The sequence below is a fragment of the Ananas comosus genome, linkage group 8 (genome assembly GCF_001540865.1).
Source record: "Ananas comosus cultivar F153 linkage group 8, ASM154086v1, whole genome shotgun sequence".
NCBI classification, from domain to species: domain Eukaryota; kingdom Viridiplantae; phylum Streptophyta; class Magnoliopsida; order Poales; family Bromeliaceae; genus Ananas; species Ananas comosus.
In genome coordinates, this window is record NC_033628.1 from 238,255 (window position 1) to 254,898 (window position 16,644).

The window sequence follows — 16,644 nt, forward strand, 5'->3', positions numbered from 1 at the left end:
AGGGGGACAACTTATTCCCACCCACGCATTTTTTGTTTAGGTACAGGGGGGATAAGCCCCCTTATCCCCCCTTTTGTATCCAATTCAAACAACATCTAAAATTTTTTGAGTAATGTTATGCTTACACACAGCATCTGAAAATATTAACAAATTTGTACAAAACACTAAATTTAAATCAAGAGGGGCGGCATGAGAAACGAAGCTGACTTATAATTAAACTGCGTTAAACAAATATCAAATTGGACTCTAAAAATTTGAAATTTTTTTTTTTGTCACAGCTCACTAGATTGGGATTCAGAACTTCATTTTCTTTATATTTCTTAGTTTCCTAATCTCCAATCCAATGTGATTTGTTTTTGTCGAATAAAATACCAATCTATAGCTTGTGGTACTCCATTTTTGGGATGCGACCAAATCACTATCTTAGACGAAGTAATTTTTTGGTGAACAGTAGTTTGTTTTGACTTGCTCATAAAATTTTTGGACGTTATTTTTTGACTTAACCCTACCATCCAAATCTCCAAACAGCGTTTACAGATTGTGACACAATTAACTGTTATCATGCCAAAATGTCACTCAATCCTTTTCCAACTAAAAACATCTTTGCTAAATTTACTAATATCTTAAAGCCTATATATATATATATATATATATATATATATATATATATATATATATATATAGAGAGAGGCTACTATACTATCGGAAGCACGAGCGTTCACGTGTTCTAGCTCATTTTTGATGTTGCGAGTTTCGAATCGTCCGATCGCTCCGTTAAACTTGATCTAGAGTATTTGGAGTACCTAAAAAATAAATTTTATTATTTTTTATATCATTTGCCTAGTGATCGAATGGGCTCAAAATCAACAAATTTCAATGGCTGTAGTGAGCGTTTGCAATTAAACGGTGTAGAAATATCAAATCATGTGAAATTTTGATAGAAATTCTTTATACTATATAAAACAATCAATATCTTTGATTTAAATTTTAATGTCATATTATTACATTTTGTAAGATTTTTATTTTCAGCCGTTGTTTGACCCCTTCGTTCACTAGCAAATATATCGTAAAATTATAAATTTATTTTCTAGGTACTTCAAATACTTTAGATCAAGTTTAACGAGCCGATCGACGATTCGAAAGTCGCAACATCGAAAACGAGCTGAAGCACGAAGGCTCCGTGACTTCCGATAGCATAGTAGCCCTCACTATATATATATCTATTAACCTATATGAATTCCAATAATTTGCACATGGCAAGTTTTCCTCCAATACTCAACTACCTTTTTTTGATTGATCTTTATTTGGTTTTTCGCCCAACGCCCTCCTCTCTATTCAATAATCTATATTAATGTCTTTTATTTAGAACGTTTAATTTTTTCTCTTCAATATTAGTCATTTCACTCTCCTCAAATAATTTCAACATGAAATTAAAAGAGAAGAAGATAAATAGTTACTACATGTCAATCTAGAGATTGAGAAAGAGTAAAAAAGAGTCGCCCAAGCCCTTCGATTTAGGGGTAGTTTGGAAACGAAAATACCTAAACCTAAATTTTTTTTTCTTTATTTTAATCGCAAATCTTACAAAGTATCAATTAGAATAAGTTTATTTACATTATTTTTTATATAAGTGTTGTATCAATCAAGAATTTGATTTACTGTGCATTATTATTTCAGATTAATTTGGGATGTATAGTTTTGATTTGTAAAATTGATTGTGGTAGGCGTTCCAACGCCATTTTAAAGTGGATTGGGATCCGTGCTATTGTTCTACACCCAATTAGTGTTGTAAGCGGCTTCATGGCAGACTTTGATGGGGATCAAATCGCTGTTCATGTACCTTTATCTTTGGAGATTTCAATCACCGATAGTCGTCATCACTCGCAACATATCATCTCTATTTCATTCGACCTTTGTAAGTTTTTTAGATAATAATTTTAGATATTATATCGATTTTCAATGTCATATTGGTTAAGCTCAATTCATACATTTTTTAATAATAAGTTTTTTTATTTTTTCTGCTTCTATATTATCCGCCGCATCGCGCTGGGTTACTACATAGTATATATATAATAACATTAAAGCCAAGATAGGCCCAGAATCCAGAGACTATATATATGCATTTAATTTCATATTCTACCTGGTCCCTATGATGTTGAAATCATCACCATCAAGATTAAGTAATCCACAAGCATGCTGTTTCAAAGGAAAAGTTAATTTTGTTATCGTATTCTTATATAAAAATAAGAATAATTAGTCAAAGATCTTCCAATAGCGGGCAAAATAAAATTTTCATACAATTTCCTATTAATATTTTTTTTAAATTTATAGGCCAATTTGGACAGAACGTTCATTAGTTTTGCGATTTTGTAAAAATGAGCCACTATTTTGAATTTTGCAGACTTCAGCCTCTGTGGCTCTCCGCGGAGGAGGAGATAGAAAAAAAAGGAGATGGTACTGCCCTCATTACCGTCACCGAGGATTACGGAGGTGGTAAAGAAGTTGATGAGGGTTGGAGAGAAAAAAAAAAAAGAACGAAGAAAAAAAAAAGGCGAAAGATAAAAAAATAAGAGTATTTTATTTAATCAGTTGAAAATTCGGATTGAATTTTTAAAATTTAAAATAGTAGTATATTTTTATAAAATTGCAAAACTAGTGGATTTTTTATGCAAATTGGCCTAATTTATAAGGGGCAAAAAAATTAGTTTGCAATAGAAAACGATTTTCCATTTTGAGCCCAACCCCACAAGCTACACTCAAACGCGATTAAATGCCTCTTCCCTTCTTGTTCTTATTCCTATTCGGATTCGTCCAAACGGAAATGTACGGCTCCTGATCAATTTGAGACTCCCATAAATCGATCCCATCTTTTCGTACAACCCCGCTTCACTGTCCCTGCCCGTGGTACCCTCTCCCTCGTGCACTCGCCCCACCTCATCTGCAACAAATCACTTCCTGAAACTGGTCCACCACATCATCAGTTGACGGGCCACTTGGCGTATGAGTATACCTCCTCATACACCACACCCTTATAGAAATTAGCATTATATATTAGAATTCTCAAAATTAAAATTATAGCTTAAAAATTAAAAATTATGAATGCTGATTTTTTATAAATCAGAGCTTCTATGAATAATTTTTGATACCATTTGATTTCCACAAAATTTGTTTAAATAAAATGAAATGTTTGTTTGGTTGTTCATAGGCTTTTTTTTTTTATTTTAGAGTATCTCTACAAATGAATACGTGAATATAATTTGAGAAGTGGGAGACTTAACTTTTTTTTTTTTATTTTGATATATAACAATAGATATTCGAATTTTTGATCTTCAAAATATTTTTTTCGAAACATTATTGTATCCATTATAATTATGTCTATTATAATATATTTAATTACATGATACTAAAGTGTGCATAAAATATATAGTTTTCAAACTTTTTGATAATTTAAATGATTAAATATTAAATATGATGCATAAAGTTTGTGTATTTTTATATATACACGGAATGCAGTTATAGTTTCTTAATCGATGATAGACACCTGGCGGTCCATTGCTGACGTGGTGAAACGGGTCCGCACAAAAGAATCTCCTTCGCCGAGCTCCGACGCGCTCGCGAATCCTCCCCATCTAATATTTCGCAACGGCCCCCCGCCCCCTCGCCTATTATTTTTCTCTTTCTTTCCCTCCCCCCCCTTCGTTTATATAAATCCCCTCTCCCTCTCTCTCTCTCTCTCTCTCTCTCTCTATCTCTATCTCTCTCTCTCTCTATCTCTCTGTGTGTCTGTCTCGGGCCAATCGCTTGCGACCATAGTCAACGAGATCGGAAAGCCCTAGCTCCGGCGATCGTCGGAGGGTATCGGCCACCGGAGGCGGACCAAGAGGCGGCGGAGAGGATGGGGAAGAACGGGAGCGAGCGGCGGAGCTACTCGGCGTGCCACGCGGACTACCAGCTCCTCGAGGAGGTCGGCTATGGCGCCAGCGCCACCGTGTTCAGGGCGATCTACGTCCCCACCAACGAGATCGTCGCCGTGAAGTGCCTGGATCTTGATCGCTGCAACAGTAACCTCGTAAGTTCTGTCTCTCTCTCTGGTTCTTGTTTCGCTAGGGTTGCGATCTTGGATCCTGAATTTGATGCTGGGTTGCGGTTTTATTCCTTGGGCGACTAGAATCAAGAATTTGTGCTTCTTATAGGTCGCTTCAGCAGATGATAGTGTTTGTTGCGGCCGTGATATTTTTCTTCCTTTAGGGCTTCGGATTGATCATTCGCCCTAATAGCTCGTTTTCTTAAACATTTCAATTGCGGGACTATCTGTTTGTTCGTTCAGGAATCTGTTTCTTTCTGGTCGCTTGATGTTATCGTGTGGTTTCAGGTTGACTATTGTACATCTTCTTTTGATTGGGGGTTTAGATGGGAAGATTGAATTAGAAACAGAGCTGCTAGTTTTTCTCTTCTCGAATTAACAATACTTCGAATTACACGAAGTAATCTTCTAGGTTTGTAGAGATTTTGGATGCTGTCGCCTCTTTCTAAGATCTACCTGAGGGAGATTTCATGTTCTATGTTAGTTGAGGAAATCCTTGGAGTGAAAACTCTTTCGGGCTTGGCCTCAGAAAATTCTTATGGAAGAATTGAGGAAACTGCAATCAGGTGTCAATCTTATTTCAACCTGCCAGAATGCTAGTTAAAAGTTTGTAACAAAAGGATAATCAAAATCAAGATGGCTTGACTTGAACTGTGAGTCAGCTGGTGGTAGATGATTATCTATCTTACGGATCTGCAGTAAAATTGTGTGAGATGCCTTTACTTAATTTAGTCATTATCAGGTATTTATTACTAGTCTTGCTCTAAATAAATCTGCAAACTATCTGTTAATTTGTCGTGTGATTTTTTTTTTATTTATATATTTTTCTTATAACAATATATGTGGGCATTACTGCATTAGACATGTTGGGAATTCTGACACTTAATAGATGTCCAAAGCAAGAGAGAAGAATTAATGTTGAGGCAACCATTCCACTCTCATTCTTGAGGAAATTCACTATATTACAATTTCATTCTAGTCTTTTCTTAATGTTGAGATAAGAACAGCAATATTTTTCTGAAGATGTAATGTAACTGACAATTCTATTGCTCACATCCAGATGAGGGATCAGAAATTGAGATGACCATTCTTTTGAATCAATAGTTATTAGACATTTTTGCTATCTGATTTCACAATGTCTCATGACACAAACTAACGTAGAAATCTTCAAAGTTATTGGTGATCATACAGCTTTATAAAACTAGAATATTGGAACAACTAAGTGAATTTATGGCTCCAAAGCTTGCTACTTTTTTGTTGTGTTTAATTTGTACTCTTGTGAGGTTGATAGACCACCCTAACTGCTATGTAGGATGATATACGAAGGGAAGCCCAGACAATGAGCTTGATAGACCACCCCAATGTTGTAAGAGCTTACTGCTCATTTGTTGTCGACCGCACCCTTTGGGTGGTTATGCCATTTATGGCAGAGGGTTCGTGTCTGCACCTGATGAAGACTTCTTATCCTGATGGATTTGAAGAGCCTATTATTGGCTCTATTCTGAAGGAGGCACTTAAGGCTTTGGAGTACCTTCACACACATGGCCATATACACCGTGATGTCAAGGTTTGCTTATTTAACTTGGCATATGTTATACCATTGCATCCTTATATTTTGTTTTCATTTGGTTGTATTCTTGCTGACCAAGACTGTTAACTGCAGGCTGGAAACATCCTTCTTGACAGTTCTGGTCGGGTGAAGCTTGGGGACTTTGGTGTTTCTGCTTGCATGTTTGACAAAGGTGACAGGCAACGCTCCAGAAATACATTTGTTGGAACACCATGCTGGTGAGATGCATCGCTTTTCAGACTACTTGCTTTCTTTTAGTACTTTTCTTTTGCATTGCTGTTAGGTTTGTTTTATTTCATAGTTAACCCTACATTTTGATAATTTTGATAAGATCTTTCTTACCTCCTTTTTTGTAGGATGGCCCCTGAAGTTCTGCAGCCGGGGAATGGATACGATTTCAAGTATGTTATTATTGTCAATCAAATATATATTTTATCAATATAGACATATTGTAGTTCTTTTTGTTTAATTATTCTTTGTCACATATCTTTTAATTTGATATTGTGGATACTGGATAGTATCTCATATTTATTGCATCTTTCATTACAGAGCTGATATCTGGTCATTTGGAATAACGGCACTTGAACTGGCGCATGGCCATGCTCCATTTTCTAAATATCCTCCTATGAAGGTATGCCATCTGGCTATCCGGGTACTTGGAACATTGAGTGATAACTTTAGAAACTGATGTCATTTTTGTCTTTGTAATTTTGCATTTGCAAGATTTTCTTATGACTTTCATTTTAGTGCTGCAAAAAGCAATGCTAAAAGTTCTTAGTCATGCATGTTATTACAAACATCTTATTTTTGTTGATCCTTTTCATGTGTCTTCTACTTTGTACAGTAACTTCCTTTTATCATCCCTGTCTATAGCATCAGTCTAGAGAGTAAAGGCTGTTATATTTGGTATTTGACTGCTCTTTGTGATTATTGGTTCAGACTTAATGTCACCGTTTTGCTAGAAAATCACTTCTAAGGAGCTCAAGCCGCCTCTAATTTTTTTTCCGCCCCTTATCTTTTAGCTTCTAATAGGTTTTTGCTCTTCAGGGCACAGTACTTCCATTCTCTTTATCATTATTTCTTTATTTTCTTTGGGGGTGCGCGGTTGAGGGAATGAAAGGGGGTGCTTGTCAGTAATATCGTCAAGACAGTCGAGCATACTTGGCAGTATATGTAGAACAATAGTTGTAATCCTGTGATTTTAAATATATGGTTCTTCTATTGTGTATACTGCATAATATGACTATCTTCTTTTAATCAGTTTGAGGAAAATGTCTCCTCAGAAATTATTGAGAGACTCCTGAAACCTTTTTTGCCAGGATTCATGTACTTTCAAAGACAGAATGACAGATGACAGAATGAATTTGATATTATACATGAGATAATGTGATTCTCTAGTGTTTTGGCACAATTCTTTTCTGGTTTAGTGATATTTCAGGCTTGTGAACATGTGATTGTGACTTATCCATCTGATCAATCACCATTTTAAAATAAAGAATTGAATCATAACGAATTTGTGTTCAAATTTAAGCAAACATGTCATTGTGACTCATCCATCTGATCAGTCATCATTTAAAAATAAAGAATTAAATCATAATGATTTTGGTTAAATTTAAGCATTTATGTAGTTGATTTTACTGTTAACTCTATTTTATGCCCCTTTTTTGGGTAAGAAGTATCTGTATAATCACAAGAACACAAATCCATGCCTGATTGGACCTGTTTCATGATTTAATCTGGGTGTAGGTTCTTCTTATGACACTTCAGAATGCACCTCCCGGACTTGATTATGATCGTGATAGAAGATTTTCAAAGGTAGTACTGATCTTTTTGGCTAGTATTTATTTCTCAAATTTGACTTGTGTACATAAGGATAAAGATCATAGCATTGTCTGACTACTTTGGTAGCAGGCCCTTCTTCTCGTACATCGTAAATCCTAGTTATTTCTCTTCTAATAACGGATTTTCAGTTGTAATCAGTCTTTTAAAGAAATGGTTGCAATGTGCTTGGCGAAAGATCAAACAAAAAGGCCAACAGCAGAAAAGTTATTGAAGCATTCATTTTTCAAACATGCAAAACCTCCGGAACTGTCATTGAAAAGTATTTTAGCTGGCTTGCCACCACTTTGGGAGAGGGTCAAAGCGCTCCAGGTTAGCCACTGACCTTTAATTATTTGCTTCTTTTTCTTTTAGTTTGATGATGTAACCCTCTTAATTACTGAAGTTTATTTCTGTCTTCAGCTTAAAGATGCTGCTCAACTAGCTTTGAAGAAAATGCCATCCGCAGAGCAAGAAGCATTATCACTGGTTGGTGATTTAAACATGTTTTAAGCATGGTTTTAGTTGAATTCTGTCTATTTATTTCTTGCTTGAACACTACCTCTGATGCCTTCTTAAAGTATCCTCAGTTAAGAGGAGTTTGTTGGCAACCTATGATGCTAGATCTATATTCTGATCTTTCCAGTTCTTGTTAGTAGATTAGATACTGAAATTGGTCTTGAGAAGATTATTAACTGCTTGTCAGTTGACTTCTTTTGTCTATCTTAATTTACAGTCAGCCTTCTGTACCAAGCCATATAAGAATTTAGTAGTTTTGATCTAATTATTTGCTTTGTTTACTGTGGTGGATCTTGCTTCTGACAGAGTGAGTATAAACGGGGCGTTAGTGCATGGAACTTTGATATTGATGACTTAAAGGCCCAAGCATCAATGGTATCACCATGGCTTTGCTGCTTTTCTCTCTTTTATATGTTGCTTTTTTTAAATTCTAAAGTTCATCGCTCTTTACCCAGAACTTTTTCGTTCTCTGAAGTTCCTTATCTTAATATTTGTACAGATTCAGGAAGATGATGACCCTCCTGAAGCAAAGGAAGATGAGGAAATTGTCAGAGCGTTTGTTGTTGACAAGGTTTGCCTTGCCTTCTTGGTTGATTATAGAGAATGTTCCTCTTTTACGGAGAAAAATGAACTCCACTTACATGCTTGTATGAAAACCTCACCTTTGAAGCTTATTATCATTGACAGGATCTATCTTCTTTGAAATGTAATTCTGGGAAATCCATATGTGCCAATGATATTGCTTGTAGGTAAGTATTTTTTGGATAGGATAAGAATTGCAGTGATATTTCTCAAGAGTTACATATATTTTTGTCCTACATTTATGAAACTAAAAAAATCTACAGCATTCTCTTTGGCTTCCTTATTACAGATAAAATATTTAATATCAGTGCTGACTTGTGCCTTAGAAATAATTTACTGGGGTATCTAATCGTGCTCGCTCCCCATGCTTTTGCAAGTATCTGTTCTGAAACATGCTAACGAAAGAAAATTTTAAGTGGACTTGGAAATATATTGAAAATTTTATGTGGAGCTGGAAATACATGAGAGCCCAAAAGAGAGGACTATTTGACATGATTTGTATTATGGTTCTGAGTTGGTGATAACTTTGTAGTGCTTAATGTCTGTTTGGCTTGACCAAATCCATTAGCTTATATCTATAAGACCTCTGAACGGAAACTCAATAGAGCTATTTATTGCAACATTTTTGTCAGTTATCTCCATTCGTAATTTTATTTCTGTTATCGTTTATCATGATGATGTGTTCCTGCTCTATTATTTCATAGGGAAATAGAAGATTCAAATGGGAAGTACCTGAGTATAAAAGATGAAACTTCAGAAACAAAACTTGACAAACCTGTCAGTTACGAAAGGGGTGATGGATGTGAGAACCGCAGATATGTAGATGATTTTGTGCCTTCTACGTCAAAGCAAGGCATAGAGCTTAATCATTCCAAAGGCGATGTTGGGAAGAAGCAAAAGACTTATAGCAGTCCATGTATGCCCTCTAGTAATAGCTCCTTGGCTGATAGAGGACGACATGTTGAAAGGTTGAATTTGTCTTACCTTTTTAATGTTCTATTTTTATGACAAGAATACTTCAGGAGCTAAGATTGTAAATTTTTCATGCTTAATATTTTACGTTTTTCTTTGCATAGCAGTGATATAGTGATAGGATTTGTATTACGTGATTCGTCTTTTTCTTATCTGGAGAAGGTTAAAAATTTATTCCGTTTGCACTACTGAATGGTAGGTCTGAAGTGGAGACTCAACCAGTGGGTGAGAAATATAAACGTGATGTCCGCAGAACCACAAATTTTAGCGGCCCATTGGTACTTCCAAACCGTGCTTCTGCAAACAGTTTATCAGCACCAATACGATCTTCCGGAGGTAAATCGTCTCAAAGACTTCGCTTTCTCTCTTTTCTCCTCCAGGTGCAGAAAAAACGTAGTAGGTAGCAATACTTCTTAACTCCTAATCCTAAGATTCTAGATTCTCCGGAAATCAATTATGTGAAGACTCTGTTTTTAATTTTAGATTGTGGAATGAGAATATATTTGGTTAATAACCTTTGCTGAAAAATATTTACCTTGTAATCGTACCTATACTACAAAGTTCCCCAACTTTTACAGGTTATGGAGATTCATCAGAGGATAAGTCTAAACCTAATGTTGTACAAATAAAAGGCCGATTTTCAGTTACATCTGAAAATGTGGATCTCGGAAAGGTAATTTTCTATCTGAACAAGTATTTTGTATAGACTGTTATTTTAAACTAAAAAGTAAAAATTATGTCAGGTTCAGGACATTCCTCTAGGAACAATATTACGGAGGTCATCCCAGGTTCAACTTCAGGCCAAGATACATTGCAATTTTTTGTTGTATATTCTTTTTCCATTAGATAACATTGTGGTTTTCCAGGCATCTCCTTTAAGGAAATCAGCCAGTGTTGGTGATTGGCTGACGGCCAAACCAGTGGTATGCTTATTTGTCTTTGCTTACTTGTCTTTTACTCTCTTTAACCTGTGGTAAGAATTGATACGAATCATCATGTACCGGTCGTTGTTGCTTGCTATGTGTATTTGGGAGAGAGTGTTAGGGCTGGTTTGGTATTGTGGTGGCTACAAGTACCTGCTTTTATTCTTTGGAAGGACCAAAAAAATTTGAAAACGCTTTCAATTTTTCCTTCTCCAATGCATAAAATTGCAGTGGAAACTGCCACCGGAAAAGCATGTAACCACTTAATTCTCCGGTGACGATTCCCGCCACAATTTTATAGCATTGGAGGAGGGAATATTTGAAGGGTTTGTGGATTTTTTGGACTTCCAAAAGTGTAAAAGCAGGTGCTTTTTCCACTGCAATCCCAAATTACCCTTTTGTGGGTAAACCAGCAAATGGAAGCTACATTAAATTCAGATGACATGTTTTAAGAGTGGTACATATACAGGAAACTAACTCTTGTAGTACTTGTTGGATCTATTGTTAACATAACCTTTAATTTTTTATATATATCTTTAATAATTAGTTTAGCAGATGTTTCATGGGAGAACCACTTACTCTGGTGAGATAGTGAAGAATGGTCCAAAGTAAAACTTCTTCATAATGAACAGACCTAAAATAGGTGCTTTTTAGACGACAAAATTTTCCATCTTGGAGCTCCATTCAATGTGATGAGTAGCTCAGCACTTCAGCGACTTAGCTATTCATACTTCTTGATTAGTTCTACTTGCTGTTACCGTCTTTTTTTTTTTGGGTCCTTCTTTCTTGCTCTTTCGTGAAAAGATTGTTTTGTTGTTTAGTTCATTCTCTAAATGAATGAAGCAGGCTGAGATTTTTTCCCTTTCTGCCTTTTTCTCCAAAAAAAATAAAACATGTTCTGTGGACTTGAATATGTGAGATTTCAAGAACCGCAATTTAGAGATTGCTAATCTGTCATTCTCTTTTTTTTAACAATTTCCATCATATGGTCATTGTTTTCAGCCTGGTAATCAACATCCAAAGGAACTTAACAATAGTTCAGTACCTTCATCCATCCTCATGCCTCACCTTCAGAATCTTTTCCAGCAGACTTCATTTCAACAGGTAAGAGCAGAATGATCCCAAGTCTTCTTTAGACCTCTAACGCAGATATTTTTTATGTATGAAAATTTTATACCTTAAATTTTTCTTTGTCAATCATCAGGATCTTATCATGAATCTTTTGAATAGCCTGCAACAGGTTGACGTAGTTGATGGTGAGTACTTAATGTTTTAGCAATGATTTTCAAGGAACTATAGTTAAAAAGGCTTGTTTCTCTTCAGCTTCTCAGGCTGGAATGTCTTCGCAGGGTCGCAATGCAGATAATGATATCTTGGTGAGTAGCAATTTTTATCATGATTCTTTCCTTCTGCAGGAGTTAATTCTTCTGATCCGCAATAGAACATCAGGTTTTCTTACTTAAGGGCTTCATCTATTTGTACTGTTTCGAAGTTTAGTTTGTAACAGTTCCTGCACATGTCCCTGAGATATAAATTATGTACATTTTATGTTTTGTTTTAAAAGGAATATTGGAAGGAGCAGTATGAAGGCATGCTTAGTTTTGTTCTTTCTTTTCGGGGCCACTTAAGTTTATCGTATTGGAATGCATTCTTGTTGAAAGAATTTAGCTTTGACCTTTGCTGTTTCTATTTGCTAAAAGTTTGGATGTGCTATTTGGTGCGATTGGGATTAATCTGTTTATATTTTTTTTTCCGCACTTGGTTATAACATAAGAAATTGGATCCATTGGTTGCATTAAGTTGTTTCACTTTTTTTGGGCAGGTTGAAGCAGCAACAACTGAGCGGGAACGCTTGTTGCTCATCAAAATTTACGAATTGGAAGCCAGGTAGGTCAAATCTACCTTTAAAGTGATTTTTTGATAGAAACAATTTAATACAAATGAGCTTATTGACACTGATGCAGCTAACTTACTATCACTCACGAACAAGCTACTTGTAAACTGCATAAACAAGCGCATGGAAACAACCATGGTTTGATGTGTATGAAAGTATGACAGACGTTGGCTATATACATTAGAAAGACATTATAGGTCTGTTTTAAGTCAAGATTTAGTTTGCTACTTTCATTACTTTCTAAATATTGTTAAAATGTTCAGGAGTGCTTTATAAGGTTGTTAAATGGAGATACAGTTTAGGAAATTGGATATGGATATCATGGAAAACTGTCAAGAGTGATACAGATTATAAGCTATGGAGCAATTAAACTGAAGTTCGAGCATTAGCCCTACATTTCTTTTTACTCTTTCTGTGTGTCTCTCTAATCACATCTAATCACATCATGTGGAATTAAAACTATTAGTGAAAATGTTTGTGGAGATCTCCTTAAAGCACCTGTTCGTTAGACTTGTTTGGTTAGAAAGTAACAATTAGTTCATCCCTAGGTGCCTTTGATTATCTAGAACGTAGGGAAAGTCAAATGGAGATTTTTTTTTTTTTTTTTTGGTAGTAAGCTGAGGCTGTTGAGCTTGTTTTACAAGTTTATTTTAGTCCTGTTTTCACAATCTCTTTCTTGCTTTTATTAGTTGCCACTTGATTGTCATACTGGTGTGAAATTCATATTTGCTGCTCACAATTCTCGACACAAATTGTATGCTTGAAGTGAATTTGAGGATTACATATTCTCATTACAGGAACGTTCTATTGTTTTATATCTCAACCTTTAATAGCCGCTACAGGGCTCACAATTCTCGACACAAATTGTATGCTTGAAATGAATTTGAGGATTACATATTCTCATTACAGGAGTATTCTGTTGTTTTATATCTCAAGCTTTAATAGCCGCTATAGGATTTTGTAATTCTAAAGACATTGCTTTTTAGTTTGTCTACCCTTTATCCTGCAGGATGAGCTCACTAACTGATGAATTGACTGCTGCAAGAATAAGGCATAATCAGGTTAGTAACATTCCAGTGGTTTTTCTTATAGTTAGGTATATTGCTGAATATTGATTTTGTGATTTGCTTCTATGGTTGCTAAATGGGTATGACCAACATTATTGTGGGTTTTTCCCCCATAATTAGAGAATTTATTTGTTTTGGTTTCGTGGACATCATAATTTTCTTCCTGTTCATGTTAGGATGAGTATTGGGTATTACCTGCAATCCATAGAAATACAGAATTCCCTCCATATATGAACTGCCTATTCTTCATTTACAACATTATTATTCAACTGCTTTGATGCAAAATGTTGGCATTACCTGTCGACTACCCATTCCATCTTTTTGATGATGGTTCACTCTTTGTTCCAGTTAGAACAAGAGCTAAATGCAGTATATTGTCGGGAAGAAGAAGACAGGAGAAATGAAGAAATAGAGGAAACGTGATTTGCTTTATCCAGAGATCCTATATTATATTACCAGGAATAGTCAATAGTGAGGTGATGATAAATTTACCTGACGGGTACCTTTCTGACGACTCCTTCAAGCGGTTGCACTTACCTCTTCTAGCAAGATCCATTGAAAAGAAAGGTAGAGATTGATATCCAGGCTATACTCAAAAAAACGATTACACGAGGTGAATTTACTGTCGATGGCCAGAGCTGTCGCAGACGCCATCAAGATGTATTTATCCTCAGGCAAGTCGGCTCAATCTTAAATCATTAGCATCAGTATGTATCTAGTTTGCGATTTACTTAGATTTATCCTATTTTTGCCAGTCTGATGTTTATTGTGTTATAATAAGTATTACCACGTGGTGTAGCATGCAATTTACTGCACCATTTTGGAATTGGCTGTTCATTTGTACACCATCTTTACCCTCTAGTCTCTCTCCTCTTTTTTCTCTCCTTTCTTTTTATTCTTTATATAACTATGTCTCTGTTTGCATATAGCATTCGTGGCCATTCAAATTCGTCGTTCAGATGACTGCATCACCACAAAGAATTGTTGTATTGTATCCAAATCAAAATATTTTTGTCATTACCCATTCATGTGTTGTCCTTAATATATATTCACCATCTACTTTTTGTTCATCCTCTAGCTTGTTACGCAGTTACGCTCGCTTAAAGTATTTTCAGTATTTTCAGTGCCCCCATGGTTCAGTATAAAGTGGCCCTTCTTGCTGCTCTGACTGGGTATGAGCTTTCTGATTAGAAATTTATTTTAGTCAGCACGCTGGACCCTGTTATTACTGGCTGCTCCTTGCAGGATTTTGCATAGATGATCACCATTATTATGTATTATAGTCGTAGCAGTACAGACTGCCAGTTCATCGCTGCACCTCCACTAGACACCTCGGCGAAGCCCAACGTCTTTGCCTTCATTTCATCTAGTGATTAGTGCCAAATTCTCTTGAGTTTGTTTCATTCGATCTTTTTAACCCTTTTGTTTTCTCCCATTTAAAGTCTCAACGGAGAACTATCGGCATGTGCTGAAAGAAAAGGAAGTCCAATATAGCCTTCAACAAAAACCAGAAAAGCCATTGTATTAAGCAGTATCAAATACCTCCTCTTTTGTGTTTTAAGCGTGCAGTATTAAATTGTTGAGCAGCAGGGCAACTAGTCTTGCTTAAAGATTACAATCACTGTTTCGATATGCTAACTATATTCTAGATTCTATATTAACAAATAAGTGGGTATACAAGTTACACTCCATTGTTGGTCTCCATTTATTCAATGGGTGGGAGTCAAATAAGTGATTAGTAAAAACATCCCACCATTGGAGGTGCTTGACTTCTCCAATCACATATGTTATTAAGCATATAGATGGGATATATGATATAAATTTCAATTCAGGTGTATATATAGTATTACTGTTAAGATATCTAAGTATAACGTGTATATATAGTATTACTGTTAAGATATATAATTATAACCTTTTCAGGAATAGGCCCATAGCCCGAAGTCTTTTAATTCAGTACCTCAGCATCAGTCAGAATCTTCTTTTTTTGTGTTTATGAACTCTACTTTCCCGTGCACATCCCTCTTAAAAAAGGAAAACCGCAACTCACCAAATATAAATATTTTTATGTCACTGAACTCCGCCTTTTGTTTGTTTGTTTGTTTTTTTTTTTTTTTGATGTATATTCCTTCAATCTTATAGATTTCCACATTTAACAGCCATTTCGCCAAATGTTGCTCAGCAATTATTCTAGCTAGCATTTGGAAATGCTGAGATTCATGTAAGCTTCTTTATACTGAGTAGCAGTGCTTCTTTATATAGCTTCATAAGCACTAGGAGTCACATTAATAAGAGTAGATATTTATTTTGTCCACTATAAATGGGCGTGTTTTGCTTTCTCTCAATTTAGGGGGCGGGGGCGTTTGGATTGACGTATTTATAAATTCAACGTAAGTCAAGTGTAGTAGTGTTTGAGTTTTTCTGAAATGTGATTATTTTTTTGTTATTTGTTTTGACGTAACTCGTACTGCCTGAAAGTTAAATTCAATCACTTCTGTTGTTTGTTTTGATGTAACTTGGTGCTGGTAAAATTAGTTTTTTGAGTTTCGTTGTTTATTTTGATGTAAGTAAATGAATCTCATTATTTTCTAAATATAATAGTAAATTTATCACTATAAAATTTAATCTATTATATAATTAATTTTTTTATTATTATTTAAAAATAATCATAATTTATTATAAATAAGGTAATTCTAACTCATTATAAAGAAAGTAAAGTTTATGTTTTACTGTTTAATAAATTTTTTAGACGAGGTTGAGTGCAGTGAAAGTCGAGTTCGGCACTTTAGAGGAGGAAGTCGAGAGTAGGTGAAGTGAAGTTCTAACGTAACTTGAGTTACATTATATTTTTCACTTACATCAAAACAAATAACGAAAGTGATGAAACTTGAGTTCCATCACTCCACTTACACCAAAACAAACTTGCCCTTACTCGCTTAGCAGAGAGAACTACGTACAGAACGAAAACAAAGGACATATCAACATATCCAATGCAGTGCCGAAAAAAATAAAAAAAAAAAACGACTGTTACTAGAGCAAGTGACTTGATGGTTGGTATCCGAAATTCTAAACTGCCACATTTTCGGTTAAATTTATTTCTAAATAAAATAAAAGTTTATTTCTATCTCTCAAAAGTTTATTTCTAAATAAACTGTCATATTTTATTTATTTCTAAATAAAATAAACGCGTGCTATCTATCTCTCAAAAAAAAAAAAAA

The 16,644-nt window shown here is 35.1% G+C and overlaps 1 protein-coding gene across 3 annotated transcripts; it reads left to right on the forward strand.

Moving 5' to 3' along the window:
* On the forward strand, nt 3,696-14,455 carry LOC109714037 (serine/threonine-protein kinase BLUS1). 3 transcript variants are annotated; one of them, XM_020238435.1, is made up of 22 exons: nt 3,696-4,069; nt 5,397-5,651; nt 5,748-5,872; nt 6,011-6,055; nt 6,204-6,285; nt 7,401-7,469; nt 7,635-7,805; nt 7,896-7,961; nt 8,298-8,366; nt 8,491-8,562; nt 8,679-8,740; nt 9,278-9,541; nt 9,745-9,881; nt 10,124-10,218; nt 10,289-10,333; nt 10,412-10,468; nt 11,471-11,572; nt 11,673-11,724; nt 11,792-11,844; nt 12,291-12,355; nt 13,372-13,423; nt 13,782-13,925. In XM_020238435.1, exons 1-22 carry the CDS (start codon nt 3,896-3,898, stop codon nt 13,791-13,793), a joined length of 2,124 nt encoding a protein of 707 aa, XP_020094024.1. In that variant the 5' UTR covers nt 3,696-3,895; the 3' UTR covers nt 13,794-13,925. The 3 variants fall into 3 exon arrangements, with proteins under 3 accessions (XP_020094024.1, XP_020094025.1, XP_020094023.1); XM_020238434.1 differs by having other exon boundaries at nt 3,699-4,069; nt 13,778-14,455; XM_020238436.1 differs by lacking the exons at nt 13,372-13,423; nt 13,782-13,925 and adding an exon at nt 12,433-13,365.